An 18927-nucleotide genomic window follows, 5' to 3' on the forward strand; every position below is an offset into this window, starting at 1 on the left:
ACTGAAAATCCTAATTAACCTTAACATAACTTTAAAATGTCTGATAAGAAAGGATTCAACTGCTTTTGGTAAATCATGCCAAAGCAAAACTGTATCACCACAAAGATGAAAAATATTTATACCAGTGTGCTATAGAAATGGCAACTAGAATTTTTCAAAGATCTATAAGGCTGTTAATATTACTAAGGCAAACAAAGCTACCCAGCATTTTATTTCTAAACTTCAGGAAGCTGAGAAGTAAAAGTTTACAATCGCTAAACAAAGGAACATAAGCCACAGAACCTAGGTTCTAGTCGTAGCTCTGCCACTTATTTCATCTCTGGACCTCATTTTTCCTCATCTACAATACCCAGACTGTCACTATAGAGAGAAGCCATGGGAAACATATGCAGTGCAGTAGTACTTAACTGCAAAGTACCCCAGGAAAGGAATAAATCACACATTCTATTATAGAGAAACAACAAATCTGTTGGGAAACCTGAGTTATATTTTATACAAGAACAAATACAAATGGTTCCTAAGCCAGTGAAAAAATTTCCTAACTCCATTAGGAATTAGAGACAAATGATCCCTCCCTATCAAATTACACCTAATATTTATGCAACAGTGAAATTGTTATATAAACAATATAACTCATAACTTTATAAACCTTTGTGGAATACAATTTGGCAACATGTAAAAAGGTTCTTTAAAATGGCCCTTAATATAATAAATTACTTTCTAGGGCTTTATCATTCATTCCTTCTCCCAGACAATGCTTATTTATTGGGCACTTAACACAAGCTGGGAACTACACTTTAAACTGGGGAAAGTAAATAGACACGGTCCTTTGCCTCATAATAGACACAAATAATATATATACAGATGGTCCCTGACCAATTTTTCAACTTTATGATAGTTCACATACAACCATTCCGTTTTTCATTTTCAATACAATATTCAATAAGTTACATGCAATAGTAACACTTTACTACAAAATAGGTTTTTTTGTTTTCGGTTTTGGTTTTTTTTTTTGAGACAGAGTCTCACTTTGTCATCCTTGGTAGAGTGCCGTGGCATCATAGTTCACAGCAACCTCAAACTCTTGGGCTCAAGAGTTCGTCATCTTGTCTTAGTTTTTCTTTTTCAGTAGAGACAGGGTCTCACTCTTGTTCAAACTCATGAGCTCAAGTGATCCATCCACCTTGGCCTTCCAGAGGGCTAGGATTACAGGCGTGAGCCACCACGCCTGGTCCTATAAAATACGTTTTGTAGTGTTAGATGAATTTACTCAACTGTGGGGTAAGGTAAATAAATGTTCTGAGCATGTTTAAGGTAAGCTAGGGTAAGCTATGTTTTAGGTTAGACACAGTATTTTCAATTTACAATGGGTTTATTGGGACATAATCCCACTGTAAGTTGAGGAGCATCTGTATGTAATTAATTATTGTAACTATAATGAAGGAAAAGCATTATGTTATAATGGGGCTAGACTTAGATTAGAGGTGTCGGGGCAGGACATTTAAACTGGAGACTATTCAGGTGAAAAAGGAAAGAACATTCCAGACAAAGGATATACCGTCTATGAATGCCCAGAAAAGATTTATATATGGTATTTATATATGGTATAAATGTGGCATAGCAAAGACGGAAGGGAACTAGAGACAATGTTGAAGAGGCAGGTGGAGCCAGACCACTGCAAGTCTGCAAACCCTGTGGGGGTGTTAGGCTTCATTGATCATGCAAAGTCAGTGACCAGCTTTAAGTATAAAGTGGCATTTTCGTATTTTAAAAAGATCACTCTGGCCTCTGTAAATGGGTAGGTAAAAGGAACACAAAAGTGGACCTGAGGATGCCCATTAGGAGAATCCTGCTACAATCAGAGAGGGAAATAAGATGTCTGCCGTAAGGTAGTAGCATCAGAAATGGGGAAATATTCTTAATTCTAGCTAGAAGATATTTAAATAAACTATAGCTTATTCAGACAATAGACCACAAAGACTATTCATGAAATTGGGAAATCACTTACATGAGAAATAGCAAGATATAAAATTTAATCTATGGTATGATCATAACTGTTTAAGATAGAAAAGTGGTATTTAGACACAGTAAAAGAAGTTTTTCCTGAGTGGTGGAATTACGGCTTGCTCCTTATTACTTTTGTTTTGTAACCTTCTACACAACCCACCTCCCAATCAAGAAAAACATTATTTGAAAAGATAAACAAAATAAGGGCATAAGATTATTTAAAACAAAACAAACACTTCTGTATAAAATGTACTTCATAATAATTAAAAAATGTGTTTCTTCTATTTCTTTTTTTTTTTTTTTTTGAGACAGAGCCTCAAGCTGTCCCCCTAGGTAGAGTACCGTGGCATCACAGCTCACAGCAACTTCCATCTCCTAGGCTCAAGCGAGTCTCCTGCCTCAGCCTCCCAAGTAGCTGGGACCACAGGCACCCGCCACAATGCCTGGCTATTTTTTCGTTGCTGCCATCACTGTTGTTTGGCAGGCCCAGACTGGATTCGAACCTGCCACCTTAGGTGTATGTGGCTGGTGCCTTAGCAGCTTGAGCCACAGGTGCCGAGCCCATTTCTTCTATTTCAACATGATTTTCTGTATTACTCTACAAGGTAAGACCAGTTACATGCCACTATTCCTTCTAACATGCATCCATGGCTCCCTCACTCTCATCCCATAATTCTTGATCAACTTTTAGAAACAGTGTATCACATAGACCTTGAAGAAAATTATGGAGCTGAAAGCAGTACAGGAATCTTGTAGTAATCTTTTACTGCCCATACTTATGTATAGTTAGAATCAGAATGAGAACTTGAATGATGATCTTCAGTCTCTACAGACCATCATACTATATACTGCCTCATAAACTAGAATATAATTTATTCCCTTTCTCTTTTCAGACTCGACTAGATGCTTCCCCACTTCCAAACAACCCTTTTAATCCACTGCTTACTCATTCTAAAATTTGGAGGAATGACAGAAAAAAAATAATTGAAGAAGAATGCAAAATTAAATTCAAAGAACCAACATGTTTCATTTTCATGAAATCACCCTACAAACACAATGTTCCCTTTTGTTCTCTACCCTACTTTCTAGGCTGCAAGCATACTCAGAAATCTCAACTAGTGCCTGGGCTAGAAGCACTGTGAGAGAGCAAGAGCATCAATATCACTTTGAAATCTGAATTAGAACAAGTTCAAGACCAGCTGGAGTACAAGCAAGACTCCCAACTCTACTAAAAATACAAAAACTGAGGCAAGAGGATTGCTTGAGGCCAAGAGGTGGATATTGCTGTGAGCTATGATGGTACAGCACTCTACCCATGGCAACAGCTTGAGACTCTGTCTCAAAAAAAAAAAAATCTGAATTAGAATAACTACAAAGGTTTATGTGTAACTCATTTAGAGAAAAATAGGCCAAAGATTAACGATCATTTTCTAAAACTTTTCTATTCTCAATTTCTAAGATTATATACCAGTTAAGTTATAACTTAAGAGTTAAACATAACTCTTCTTGTTCTTCTTAAATAACAGAAAATTTGTATATACCATATCCTTAAATAACAAGGCTATAGCTTCTAGGTCTATACTGATGTGCTGTATCACTGTACTTCTTTAACTTAAAAATATGCTGAACTAAATAATATATAAATGTATACTGCAATTATTAGAAATTCTAACCTTAAACATGGGCCTCACATGCTCCAAATGTGTTGCACTTGTAAAAGGCGCCTGAACATGGCTGACGGCTTCCATGAGAGCTTTAGCTGTCTTGGCCATCTGTTCCATTTCTAAGTTATACAGAAGTCGTCTTTGTTTTTCACTGGCTACATCTGAAACAATAAACACTATTAGCATTTAAGATATAAAGCATTTAAAAATGCCATTTTGATGTTTACTATCAAATAATAAATATCACCAACTGGCACCAATTAAAAACAATCCTAAGAACCCAGACATAAAAGGTCACATATTATGAGATTCTGCTTATATGAAATACCCAGAATGAATAAATCCATGGAAACAGAAAGTAGACTGATGTTTTCCAGGGGCTGGGACAAGGGGGAATGAGGAGTTAACTGCTCAATGGGTTTGAAGTGATTCTGGGTGCTGAAATGCTTTGGAACTAGATTAAGAACTGGTGACTGCACAACATTGTGAATGTACTAAACGCTATTGAATTCTTAACTTTTAAATGGTTAATTTTGTGTTATATTAATTTCACCTGAAAAATATGCCTGGACTAGGAGTCAATGAGAAAGAGTAGGTACAACTGCCATAATAAAAGTATTAGGGAAACAGAGATATGAGCATATTTTAATACGTAATATACCTTCTCTCCTGTTAATACAATCTTGCTACTGCAATTTGTTTAGCTTACAATTCAACTTCCAAATAGAAGTGCTCAGAAAGGCAGGAAGCCTTTTTCTGTATTACTATTACATTCTTGAGCCATCACCCTTACCTCATTCCTGAAGTCAGATTGCAGCTCTAATTTAATCGTACTGTTTACATTTATTCATTGTCTAGCGTAAAGCTGAGTCCACAGTTGGTTCCTACTGCTAGTTAGATGTAGAGTCTCCACAGTTACTTAAGTTATGTCTGTTTGAAGCAATGATTTCCAACTCCTTGAGCTCCCCATGACTCTCACCCTTCCCAGCTCCTCCAGTTACCCCTAGTCCTACCATTCAAGTGTCATGATAGATGAAGAAATGGAAAGATGTTGAAGATGATGGAGATGGAAGCAAAAGAATGTCTAAGAAACCTCTTTGACTTCCAAATCTTGGCTGAGATTAACAGTAACACAAACCTATTATGTAGCATTTTCTATTAATCTCTGGTTAGTGTCATTCATCACTCTTCAGGATGCAGGGATGAAATACACTCAGATCACCGAACTATGTATTAGAATACTTCTCATCAAAACATGTGTCTAACCAGTAATTATATGGTTACTTTATTCTAAATCAAATTTAAAACTCTTTTAAGAACACTTCTTTTTCCCCAAACCCTTATTTTCCTCCCTGAACAATGAGGATTCAGTTGATTTGGATACTTACTTTGTTTACTTGACTTTGTAGGGATTGTTAGTTCTTTTGTTTCTTTCATTGATATCTTTTTTCCAGCTATTTCATTATAGATGGCTGATAGATACTCTTCAGGAAGGTCTTTACTGTCATTGATACCTCTATTCATCTTAATGTACTGTTCCTTTGTCATTTTATTTTTTACCTGGATATGAAAAACCATCATAATTCCTAGAAATTAATATAAAAGTTTCACTTGCATTTTAAAAACTGAATACTCACATAAGATTTATTAATTACTTTGAGAATAGAAGTATGAAATGTTCAACAAAACGAATATAAAAATGAAAAAAGCCATAGAAATTGAAGGGAATGTAGAAAGACTCATTCTGGCATGAAGTAATTCATCTTTCTCTGAAGTAGACAAGAGTAATTTATGATAAGAAAGGAAGAAGACTGGATAATGCAATCATCTGGTTTTGCCCAAGGTTTCAAAGCTCTTGCAGTCTCTTTAAAATGGCTATGACAATTACTAGAAACATAAAGGTATCAAAAACATTCAAATCTTAGTTCAGAGAACATAAACAACATGTGTTGCTATTGAATTAAAAAGTTATTTTATTTAACAGTGGATAATAAGAGTAACAAGAGCTAAAATTTACTTTATAAGAGAAACAATCTCTTGGACTGAGTCATTGCGGCAACTGAATTTTCTTAGGTGATCTGGACAAATCGTCTTAAGAATACCCTGAACAAGAATGTTACACTTTGTACCTTGATGATGCTGTGGAATACAAGTTTGAAGTCAGTAAGACAGCAGCCCTGTCACCAAACTTGGAAACTGGCATAGCCAAAATGTTTACTATATCTCCAGAAACCCAGAAAGATAAAACTCAGAAGTCTTAGGGTATCTATGCAAAGATATTTATTTAATTAAATATACTCCTACCACCCAGGCACGGTGGCTCATGCTTATAATCCTACCACTCTAGGAGGCTAAGGCAGTGGGATAGCTTGAGCTCAGGAGTTAGAGATCAGCCTGAGCAAGAGTGAGATCCCATCTCTAATAAAAATAGAAAAACTAGCTGGGTATGGTGGTGTGCACTTATTCCCAGATTCTTGGGAGGTTGAGGCAAGAGGATTGCTTGAACCGAGGAGTCTGAGGTTGTTATGAGGTAGGCTGAGGCCATGGAACTCTAGCCTAGGAAACAGAAGTGAGGCTCTGTCTAAATGAAATTTTAAAAATATATATATAAAATAACATAACGTAACATAAATATACTCCTACCAACCACCTAAGGCAACTCTAAAGATAAAACTCCTGTAAATTTGACTCGGTGCCTATAGCTCAAGTGCCTAAGGCGCTAGCCACATACACCAGAGCTGGTGGATTCAAATCCAGCCCGGGCCTGCCAAACAACAATGATGGCTGCAACCAAAAAATAGCCAGGCGGTTGTGGCAGATGCTTGTAGTCCCAGCTACTTGGGACGCTGAGGCAAAAGAATCGCTTAAACCCAGGTATTGGAGGTTGCTGTGAGATGTGATGCCATGGCCCTCTACCCAGGGCAATAGCTTGAGGCTCTGTCTCCAAAAAAAAAAAATCCCAAAAACTTACATCAAAATACATAAAACAATGTAAAAAGCAAGTCACCAGAAGTTTACAAAAGTAACTATAAGAGTCAGGCACAGTAGGCTCAGCGCCTGTGGCTCAAGGGGTTAAGGCGCCAGCCACATACACTTAAGGTGGCAAGTTCGAATCCAGCCCGGGCCGCCAAACAACAATGATGGCTGCAACCAAAAAACAGCCGGGTGTTGGCGGGCACCTGTGGTCCCAGCTACTTGGGAGGCTAAGGCAGGAGACTCGCTTGAGCCCAGGAGTTGGAGGTTGCTGTGAGCTATGAGGCCACAGCATTTTACCCAGGGGGATAGCTTGAGGCTCTGCCTCAAAACAAAACAAAACAAAAAATAAGAGTCAGGTATAGTGGCCTGCATCTATAGTCCAGCTACTTGGGAGGCTGGGATGGGAGGATGGCGCAAGCACAGGAGTTAAAGTCCAGCCTCAGCAACATAATAAGACCATGTCTCTTTAAAAAAAAGAAAGAAAAACTCTATAGGCCAGGCATAGTGACTCACATCCTGATACTTTGTAAGGCTGAGGTGGGTGGAGTGCTGGAGCTCAGGAGTTCAGCCTAAGCAAGAGCAAAACTCTGTTCTCTACTAAAAATAGAAAACTAGCCAGGTGTTGTGGTAGGCACCTGTAGTCCCAACTACTCAGGAGACAGAGGCAAGAGGATCACTTGAGCCCAAGAGTTTGAAGTTGCTGTGAGCTATGATGCCACAGCACTCTACCCAGAACAACTAAGCAAGACTCTGTCTCCAAAACAAAAACAAAAAGAAAAACAAAATTACTATAGAGAGATGAGAGTGTTTAAAAAATGTAACTGGGAATCATAGTTATTTACTTCAGATTACTCTGCAAACACATCTTTCTAATCTGTCAGAGAAAGGTTCTAGAAGTGCTTTTCATACAAAAATTTAAAACTATTACCATGGAAGTTTTCCAATGTAACTTATTATCTAAGGGAAGAAAATTCTGTAATATTATCCAACTTTAAAAACTCACCAAAAAAAAAAAAAAAAAAAAACCTCATCCTAAGTCATGTCACTAAAAAAGTATGAAAGAAAGCAAGCTGTTTTACCTACAGTTTCATTAAAAACAGACCAGGAATAAGAAAATAAAAGACGACACAAAAGTGCTGCCAACGGAGATAAAGGAAGATGATGCTCACCTGGAAATTTGGGGCATAGCAAAATGTTTTAGCATCATGTCATTAACAGGTAGAGAGAAGTCTTGACAGAAAATCTGATGGAGCAGTTAAATGTTTATGGATCCCAGAAGGTGAGAATAAAGATTCTCCCTTCAGATATCCACAATAAAGCATATGGCTCACACACTTTGCTACAGTAGGATTCTGGAAGCCATGTAAAACACAATCCTACATTCCTGCTTCTGACATCTTCTATGAAACACTCTACTCTTAGCTTTTATTCTCATGTGCTTAAATTAAGCAGTGCCTTATCTAGTGTTTAAATGACTTAAAACTTTTTTGGTTGTTACTACTGATGATTAATGTACTCAAAAACTTTCAACATGTTCTAAACATACCTCAAAATTTTTAAAATTTCACTGACTCACACACTATATAAAAGGTAGCCTAACTATAAATACTGTAGGTAAAAAAAAAGGGAACAAAGTGGCTTGTTTAAATTCACATATATTTTAGGCTTGAAAATAACTACGAATGAGAAGAATTAGTTTTAAGAAAGTCTTTTAAAGTTACCTATGTTCTTTTAAAATGTCAATTGTCATAGTTATGGTTATTAACTATAAATCAACCAGGGCCAAGATTATGGTTCAGTTTTCTAACAGGGTACTTAGCTTCAGAGGATCTCACAAGCTGCTCTGCAGCAGCAGGCTGCCGGTCAGCATTCGATACCAGGCAGTAGTTTGACCAGGAGAGGCGGACAAGCCACCATCTAAGCACATTATCTATGAACAGAAACTATTACACTGAAGACAGGACGCCATTTTCAAGATAATGCTCCCTAACTAGCATGTCTTTAAAAACTTTTAGCAATCTGGGTACTTACAAAAATATACAAAAGGAAATTTTAATATTTCTTCAGAAAAAACACAAACATGTATATATGCACAGGAAGATATGGCACAGGTGCATATGATAATGCTTATCCACTTATAGAACCAAATGTCTTTAAAAGTATAACCTCCTAAAACCAAAAGGATGTAAGCCCAGGTTATAAATATAATGGTTTTAAGTTTAGACTAAAAAATCAGAATATAAACTCTGATCCAAAGATATCTTAATAAATCATTACCTGTGGACTGCCTTATAAAACTACAAAAAAGAAAAGTAATCATGTTAAATAATAAAAACCCTGAAAGGTGAGCTACTTTGACTACATTGCCATCAATAAGGGTACATCTGAAGTGGGAAACATCGTAAATAATTTTTTTAAGGTCCTTCATAAAATCAAGTAAATCTGTGGTAAAAGCATAGTTGTTCAATAGTGATACTTAAAACAGGAGTAACTTCATATATAATATTCCCATTTTATGTTTGGCATATAATTTCCATCCCAACTCTGCCTTAACTATCTCAAACACACACCATAAAACAAATAAACAAACAAAAAACCACAAAAACAAAAAACCCTATACTGCCAAGGTTAATCTCAAACTCTAAATATACTTTAGTTTTTCCAATGCATTTCATAATGGTGAGTATAATTTACTTTAGATCCTAAGAATAATAAATATCATTAGCTACCTACCCCTAGAAGTATGAATTCCTGTAAATAATTTGTAAACATAGTTTTACCCAATGGTATCAAAGGTGTATTTTTAGAAACTAAGCAAAAAATACTAAAACTTAAAAAAACCTTTTTTTAGTAGATATCAAAAATAAGTGGCATTTCTTACTTAAGGAGCAATTATGAATTTTGTGAGGCAAATGAAATTCCAACATTTCCTAGGTATCAGATATTTTAAAATTATTGTTCATATTTTAGTATGATGGTATTATGGTTATGACTAAACTTATCTTTTAGAGATATATATGGAATAAATACAGATAATAAAATGGTAAGATACCTCGGATTTGCTTCAAAATTGTGTGGGGGAGGGAAAGAAAGTAGAATAAGATTGGCCATACAAGGATACTTGTGGAAGCTTCGTTATGGATATAAAGGGTTCTTTATGCTAATCTCTCTACTGTTTAAGTTTGAAACATTAAAAAAAATTGATTTTTATATATAGTGTTTCTCCAAATTGTGACAAATACAGACAGAAGACCTATCTTTCTAGATTGATTAAAATTTATCTTAAGTTTAAAATAGTTGTCAGTCACTGGAATGAGACATACTGATATATTTTTAAAGTCTAATTAGAATCACTACCAAAAATGAACAGAAGGTTTTCAAAAGAAGATAGACAAATGGTCAATATATGAAAAAATGCTCAACATTACTATCATCAGGGAAATGGAAATTAAAACCATAATGAGATATCACCTTACTCCTGTCAGAATGGCTTTTATTAAAACATCCAGAAACAATAAATGCTGGCACGGATGCAGAGAGAAAGCAACACTGTTGGTGGGACTGCAAATTAGAACAACCTCTATGGAAAACAGTATGGAGATTCCACGAAGAACTAAAAGCAAACTTGCCATTTCATTTAGCAATCCCACTACTGAGTATCTACCAAAAGGAAGAGAAGTCCTTTTATCAAAAAAAAAAAAAAAAAAATCTATACTCGAATGTTTACTGCAGCACAATTAACAACAGCAAAGATGTGTAATCAACCCAAGTGTCATCAACTCATGAGTGGATTAACAAAATGGAGTATATGTATACCACGGAGTACTACTCAACCATTAAAAAGGATGAATTAATGCCTTTTGCAGTAATTTGGAAGGAACTGGTGACCAACGTCCTAATAAAAACAAATACCACATGTATTTTCTAACAAATTGGAATTAACCATGGGCACAGAAGTACACAGAGGAAAGTACAAGTCATTGGAAATGAAGAGGTGGGGGGAGAGGAGGAAGGGAAGGGCAAAAACCTACCTAATGGGTACAGTGAATATTATTTGGGTGATGGGCACCTTTACAGCCCTGATTCAAGCCATGTATCAAAAATACCTGTACTCTCTTAATATTTTTAAATTTAAAAATAACAAAAATATACTTAAAGAACAATATGAATTTTAAATACCAATGAACATTATTATTATTTTGTTTGAGACAAAGCCTCAAGCTGTCACCCTGGAATAGAGTGCCATGGCATCTATCTCCTCGGCTCAAACAATTCTCCTGCCTTTGCCCCCCAAGTAGCTGGGACTACAGGCACCCGCCATAACACCCGGCTATTTTTTGGTTGCAGCCATCGTTGTTGTTTGGCAGGTCCAGGCTGTATTAGAACCCGCCAGCTCAGGTGTATGTGGCTGGCACCTTAGCCTCTTGAGACACAGGCGCCGAGCCTAAAATTATTTTTTTTAAAGGAGTTACTACTAAAAGTTCCTTTTGTAAAATGTATACCAACTCAGATTTAATACCCCAATTTGGTAATTGGTTTAAGATTTTTGGTTTAATTGAATAAGATTAAAATTTCAACTATTTCTTAGTGAATTCAAAAGTACTACTTACTGTAAAACTGACTTAGAAGAAAACATACCTGAGGACTATGAAGGTCTGTGGTCAACATGATAATTGAGTAAGCCAAAACATAAGCAGTGTCTGCACTAGCAAAAAGGGTTTGTCTGAAAAAATAAATGTATCATGTTATAAACGTTTACTGTTTTATTGTTTCACTTAAATAAGTCATCTCAAACCCCACAGTGCTTTTAATTTTCTTTCTCAGGATTTATTCTTTATCTCACATTATAATTTTTTATGGATTTGTCTTATCACTTCCAGATCACAGACAACCAAAATTCTCTAAGACAAGGGGTTATGTCCTATTATCTCTAAATCCCTACGTGCTCCTGAGCACAATGTCTTGGATACAGCTGACAATCAATATGCATTTGAATCTTACTTACCCTTGGTTGCATTCTAGGTATCTTGCAGCAAATTTTTCCATTAATCGATCAATTTTCTGAGCTTCCCCTGGGAGACGGAATCCTTCCAGAAACATCCGAAGAGCTGAAACGAAGTCCTTTCCAGAAAAGTCATGTTGGTCCACATATGCATACATGACTTCTTTGTTAAATTTATCATTATCTCCCAGGAACTCACCCACTTGAGTCTAACATAAAAACAGAAGACATACATTGATATTCTATCTAATGGCATGTTATATCCAACACACAGACATTTAAAAAGCAGAAAAATCCATAAGATTCACAAGCTTATAACTGTAAGATAAACAATTCCTAACATGAAACTAAAAATTAAACTACTAAGTGCATTTATAAAAATACCAAGATATTCTTTTGAGTTTTTAATTTAAATTTAAAAGGCAAAATTTATATTTTACACACACACACTGGGGTGGACCCTGGTCTATTTTGGGTTATTGGTTCTAGGACCCTCTCTTCGGTAATAAAATCCATGGTTGCTCAAATCCTTTATATAAAATGGAATAATATGTGCAAATAACCTATGGACAGCTCCCATACTTTAAATCATCTTTAAATACTTCTAATACCTAATATAATGTAAATGCTATGTAATTAGTTATTATACTGTCCTATTTGGGGACCAATAATAAGGGGAAAATGTCTGTACATTTTCAGCACAGACACGACCATATCCATTTTTCCCCTGAATATTTTCAATCTGTGGCTGGCTGAAGTCATGGATAAAGAACCCACAGATGCAGAGGACCAAGTATATATATTTATATTACAACCAAGACTATTCTTTAGGTTTTACGTATCTCCATACTTAGGAAAACATTTCCAAGGGGCCAAATACATATTAACTTAATAAGGGATTTTACAGAAAAGATTAGAATGAAATAAAATAGTATCTTACAGAGTCTAATCTTTCCTCTTGATGTAAGAATTGGGCAATATCTTCAGGTGTAGTGCCAAGCATCCCCTGTTCTTGGAGGTACTGTATTCCTCTCTTTGGTTTCTTATTAAATCTAGATAATGTTAAAGTTAATGAGAACATTAAAAATAGAAAACCATTTGTATTCCCTGAAAAGACGATCTTGAACTACAACAGATTAACATTTTGTAATTACACTTAGGAAACAAGAGTTTAATATAATTAATATGTGAACATACAAAAATATAACATTATACAAAGATTTCTTTATTCTTTTCTTTTTATAAAAGAGTCTCAAATGAGGCCAAGTATGTTGGCTCACACCTGTAATCCTAGCACTTTAAATAGCTAGGTGTAGAGGAATGGACACCATGCTTGCAAAGGCCAGTTACTGATTCTTATCACATTAAAAGGAAACACTGAGAACAGAACAGTCTCCAGCCAAGCCTAGAGAAGTTTTGTGACTTAGAGGTAATCCCCCACATAACTCAGTGTTCCAGAATGAGATGAAGATCGGTCACTCACTAGTAAGCATGTGTTAAACATTGATGCTTAGTAGTTCTTCATGAGGGTTGTGGGGAAAGAGCATGTGGCAATCCTTACGCATACAGCCCTCAAATGTAACTACCTTAACTCTCCACACCTATCGTGTCTAACCTTAATAAACAGCTGTTGTGGAGGGGGCTCTGGGCTACCCTGCACTTATTAAGGTTAGCCTGCCTCCCACAAGCTTGTACTTCTAATCCATGTCACAACTGGTTCCTTTCTGCAGAGACTGAGACCAGGGCCTTAGGGGTTACGACAGCTAGGTGTGTGGCATATATTTTTAGTCTGACTACTGGGGAGACTGAGCCAGGAGGATCATTTGAACCTTGGATTTCTGAAGTTAGAGTGAGCTATGATCATGCCACTGCACTCTAACCTGGACAAGAGACTAAGACCTTGTCTCCAAAAAGTAGTATCCATAAATAATTTTTAAAAATAAGTCTCAAATTGTAAGGCTACCTTTATCACTGATATGGATCATTTCATAGACTTTTTGTGAGTATTAGAGACAATGACATATAGTAAATGAACTTTAAGGCTGTGAATATTAAATAACTCATACCGGCATACCTTTATGGCACTTAAGATTTCAAAATTTTTCATCATTACTATATCTGTTATGGTGATCTGTAGTCAATGATCTTTTGCTCCCCCTATGGCAAAGTCTCACCTTGTCACCCTGAGTAGAGTCCAGTGGTGTCATTATAGTTAACTGCAACCTCAGGCTGCTGGGCTCAAGTGATCCTCTTGCCTCACTTGCCTAAATAGCTGGGACTACAGGCATGTACCACCATGTCTGGCCATTTTTTCTTCTTAGTAGAAATGGGGTCTCACGTTTGCTCAAGCTGGTCTCAAACTCCTGAGCTCCAACTATCCTCCTGCCTCAGCCTCCCAGAGCATTACAGGCATGAGCCACCACACGTAGCCAGTCAGTAATCTTTGGTGTTACTATTTTAATTGTTTTGGGGCACCACAAACTGTACTCATATAAGATGGCAAACTTACATGATAAATGTGTTAAGTTTTCCACCGAAAAGTAGTTTCCCCCATCTCACTCCCTCTCATTTAGCTTTTCTATTCCCTGAGACAAAACAATATTGAAACTAGGCCAATTAATAACCCCGAAATAAGCTTTAAGTGTTCAAGTGAAAAGAAGAGTCACAATTTTCATTTTAAATCAAAAGCTAGCAATGATTCAAGTTAGTGAGGAAGGTTGAAAGCAGGAAGGCTGAAAGGCAAGCCTCTTGTGCCAAACATTTGTTATCATATGCAAAGAGCAGTTATTGACAGAAAATGAAAGTGTTACTCCAGAGAACACGTAAATTATAAGTGAAACAGTCTTATTGTTGATATAGGCAACATTTTAGTAATCTGGATAACTACTACATTTCTGTTAAGCCAAAATCTAACCCAGAGCAAGGCCCTAACTCAATTCTGTGATGGCTGAGAGAAGTGAAGAAGCTGCAGAAGAAAAGCAGAGGTTGGTTCATGAAGTTGAGGGAAAGAAGCCATCTTTATAACATAAAAGGGACAGGTTGAGGGGAAGCTACAAGTTATCCAGAAAATCAAGCTAAGATTATCGATGAAGGTGATTCCATTCACTACACAACAGATTTTTTTTTTCTATGTGTAGGAAAAAGCCTTCTGTTGGAAGAAGACACCATCTAGGGCTTTTAAACCTAGAGGAAAAATCAATGCCTAGCTTGAAACTCTCAAAGGACAGGCTGACTCTCCTTAGGGGTTAATGTAGCTAGAGACTTTAAATTGAAACCAATGCTTATTTTCCATTCTGAAAATCCTGAGGCCCTGAAGAATGATGCTAAATCTACTCTGCCTGTGTTCTAGAAATAGAACAAAGCCTAGATGACAGCATGTCTCTTTACAGAATGGCTTACTGAATATTTGAAGCCTACTGTTGAGACCTACTGCTCAGAAAAAAAGATCCTGCTCACTGAAAATACACCTGGGTCATCAAGGCAATATATAAGGAAATAAATGTTTTCCTACCTGCTAACACAACATCCATTCTATAGCCTGTGAATCAAGAATTAATTTTGACTTTTAAGTATTATTACTTAAGAAATACATGTTTTAAGTCTATACCTGTCAGAGAGAATAACTCCTCTTTTAGATATGAGTAAAGTAAAATGAAAACTTTCTAAACCGGATGCACCATTCTACATGGCTTAAGAAAATTTGTGATTCATGGGACAAGGCCAAAATACTAACATTAACAGGAATTTGGAATAAGATGATTCCAACCCTCACAGATGACTTAGAGGGGTTTAAGATCTCAGTAGAGGTTTGGCGCCTGTAGCTCAGCGGCTAGGGCGCCAGCCATATACACCAGAACTGACGGGTTGGAACCCAGCCCTGGCCTGCCAAACAACAATGACAATTACAACAAAAACAATAGCCTGGCATTGTGGCAGGCACCTGTTGTCCCAGCTACTTGGGAGGCCGAGGCAAGAGAATTGCTTAAGCCCAAGATTTTGATTACTGCGAGCTGTGACACCATGGCACTCTACCCAGGGCGACACAGTGAGACTGTCTCAAAAAAGACTTCAGTAGGGAAGTTAACTGCAGATGTGACAGAAATACTAAGAGAACTAGGAATTAGAAGTGGAGCTGAAAGATGGACAGAAATGCTGCAATCTTATCATCAAACTTTAACAAATGAGGAGTTGCTTTTTATGGATAAGTGAAGAAAATGGTTTCTTGAGATGGAATTTACTCTCAAGAAAATGACAACAAAGGATTTAATATTCCATGAACTTCATTGATAAAGCAGCAGCAGGGTTTGAGAAGACTGATTCCAATTTTGTAAGAAGTCTTATAGGTAAAATGCCACAGAGAAATCTTTTGTGTAAGAATCAATCATTGAGGCAAACCTCATTGCTGTCTTATTTTAAGAAACTGCTATACCTATCTGGACCTTCAGCAACCATCACTCTGATTAGATCCAGCAGCCATTACTATTAAGGCAAGAACCTCCACCAGCAAAATGATATGATTTGCTGAAGGCTCAGGTGATCATTAGTATTTTTTAGTAATAAAGTAAATTAAAGTATGGGTATTATTTTCTTAGACATAATGCTATTACACACTTCATAGACTATGGTATAATATAAACATAACATAAAGGTAAACCGATAATAAATGTACCGGGAGACCAAAAAATTAGTGTAACTTGCTCTACTATGATATGCGATTTTTGAGGTGGGATAGAACTGAACCCAGAGTATCTCTGAGGTATGCTTGTACTCTGAACATATAGTTTCCTTAATCTTCAGGTCATCTTAGATCATTTATCTAAATTAGACTGGCACACAAAACCTCTCTCGATATAGCTCCAGATTCTCTCCCACCCCCTTCTCACTTGTCTTCTCCCATACAGCCTATCCTATTCCCTAAACATCATGCATTTTCAGAGACTATTTACTCCACATGCCCTTTAACTGCTCCATTCACTGGGGACTCTCACACATGTTTACAGATCCAACTCAAATGTTAACTTCTTTGTTTGTAAATCATTTACTCCCTACTTTTATTATTTTGGTGCTACATCACCTGTCACCTGGCCTACTGCAAGGGTCCTTAAATGTTTCCCTATCTCTTGTTTTATACACATTCTACTCCATCTAATTCACTTTCAGGCTGCTGGCAAAGTCATATTTACAAAACAGAAATCTGATACCATTCTTCTCTTAAAATCCTTCACTAAGTAGCATGCTAGTGTCAAGAGATACAGCACAAAAACTCCTTTACACAGAGAATAAGGCCTTCTGTAATCTAGATCCAATTCAATGCCCTCATCTCTTCTCCTGCTACTACCCGCCCACCCTGCCCCTGACAAGCTGAACAATAGTCCTCAAACATCCTCCCTTCCCTGTGCCGCTGCACATGCCATTTGCTTTGTCTGGATGCTTTCTTTTCACTGTTTTGTCTTTCTAATGATTCTCCTGTAAAATTTTAATTCAACCATAATCACACACATTAAAAAAAACCAAAATTTTTTCACTGAGATAAACACAACCCTGCTCTCTAAAAGCTTTCACTCTGATGGAAGAAACACAATTTTAAAGAATATTAATAATAAAAATGCAACAAATACGTCACAAGAAGAAAATAATACAGCAGAAGTGACTAAGATGGTCAGGATGTTTTCTGGGAAAGGTGACTCTGGAACTGAGTTTTGAAGAATAATTGTATCTCTTATTTTTTTTTTTTTTCCTAGAGACAGAGTCTCACTTTGTCATCCTCGGTAGACTACCGTGGTGTCACAGCTCCCAGCAACCTCTGGCTCCTGCGCTTAGGCGATTCTCTTGCCTCAGCCTCCCAAGTAGCTGGGACTACACGTGCCCGCCACAATGCCTGGCTATTTTTTTGTGGCAGTATGGCCGGGGCTGGGTTTGAACCCACCACCCTCAGTATATGGGGCCGGCGCCCTATTCACTGAGCCACAGGAGCCACCCAATTGTATCTCTCGTGAACTATAAGCAAAAACAGCCCAGAGAGAAAGAGAACATACTAATACACAGAAACATAAGACAGCACGGTATCATAATAAATATTACTAGCTTTCTATCACTGGAACAACAGTTGACAGAAAAGTGGCAGGTGATAAAACTCAGAAAGCAGCCAATCCAAATCATGAAGGTACTTTGATGTAAGAAACTTTAGCATTATTCTCTAAGAGCAAGAAAGAGGAGAAACAGAAGCAGATTTTCATTCAAGAAAGATTAGTATAGTTACCTGTGAGAAAGACTAAAGGATAAACAAGACCAAAGAAAGCTAAGCCAATTATAAAAGATTATATTGCTCAAGGCAAGAAATGGTGATGGCTTTATTTGTGAGAATAGCTTGTGGAAGATGGAGAAAAGAAAACAGGTTACAAAGAGATTTAGGAAGTAGAACCAACAGGATTTAGTGACATAATATTCAAGAGTAAGGAGAAAATCTAAGCTAACCCCCTGGATTTTCTATTTGTCTTTGATACTAGCATTAGGGGGCTGACCATAAAGAGAATAAAAACTGACAAGAGTTGGTTATGAACTGGCTGAGAGTGAGAAAATATGCAATCCAGTGATGACTCCAACAAGCAATTATAGATATGAACCTGGACTTTACTTAAGTAGATGTATTCATAATAAACATTATACTTAGGAGTTATGAAATACCAGCACATTATAGCTGAAGTCATGAAAAAGAACAAGATCCTCTAGGAGAAGATACAAAGTAAAAAAAGAAAAAGGCAGAGGGACAGAACTATCTAATGCTAACCCGTATGCTGGAGAAAGAGTCCATAATAAGACTGAGACCACGTAGTCACAATAGTAGGAGGGAAGCAGGACAGCATAGTGTCATGAAGACCAGGCGTGGATGAGAACACTGGGGACACAGCTACATGAAAGCATTCTCATTAATGGCAAGGTAGAAGCAACTGAGAGAAGGACTGTAAGCTGGGAACCTCTACTCTGAAACCCTGTGACTCTTCCCTCTCTCACTCCTCAAGTACTTCAGGTAAGAGTTATACCTTGGTAGCACTTTCTACAACACTTTTATAGGCCTTACACAGTGATTTTTAAAAATTATATACTTTGTCCATATTTAGACTATAATCTTGAATATAGGATGAGTGCCTTCATGGTACTTAGCACATAGTTCCATGTACCAAATATATGTTTGGTCAGTGACTAGCAGAATTTTCTTTCTTACTTCCTTTCCTTCTCTTCCTTCTCCCCTCCCCTCTCCTTCCTTTCCTTCCCTCCCCC

General features: G+C 36.9%; 1 protein-coding gene across 5 annotated transcripts in view; it reads right to left on the reverse strand.

Annotated features, from left to right (window-relative positions):
* The window catches only part of ARFGEF1 (ADP ribosylation factor guanine nucleotide exchange factor 1), a 141234-nt gene that overhangs the window by 42612 nt on the left and 79695 nt on the right, over positions 1–18927 (reverse strand). For all 5 annotated transcript variants that reach the window (XM_003797250.3, XM_023517550.1, XM_023517549.1 and 2 more), the window contains 5 exons: positions 12590–12701; positions 11653–11858; positions 11286–11370; positions 5060–5231; positions 3681–3832 (listed from right to left, as the gene is read on the reverse strand). In XM_003797250.3, coding sequence (XP_003797298.1) covers positions 3681–3832; positions 5060–5231; positions 11286–11370; positions 11653–11858; positions 12590–12701 — 727 coding nt within the window. The remainder of the gene's footprint in view (positions 1–3680; positions 3833–5059; positions 5232–11285; positions 11371–11652; positions 11859–12589; positions 12702–18927) is intronic.

This window comes from Otolemur garnettii, unplaced genomic scaffold (assembly GCF_000181295.1).
Source record: "Otolemur garnettii isolate 467f Iridium unplaced genomic scaffold, OtoGar3 scaffold00113, whole genome shotgun sequence".
NCBI classification, from domain to species: domain Eukaryota; kingdom Metazoa; phylum Chordata; class Mammalia; order Primates; family Galagidae; genus Otolemur; species Otolemur garnettii.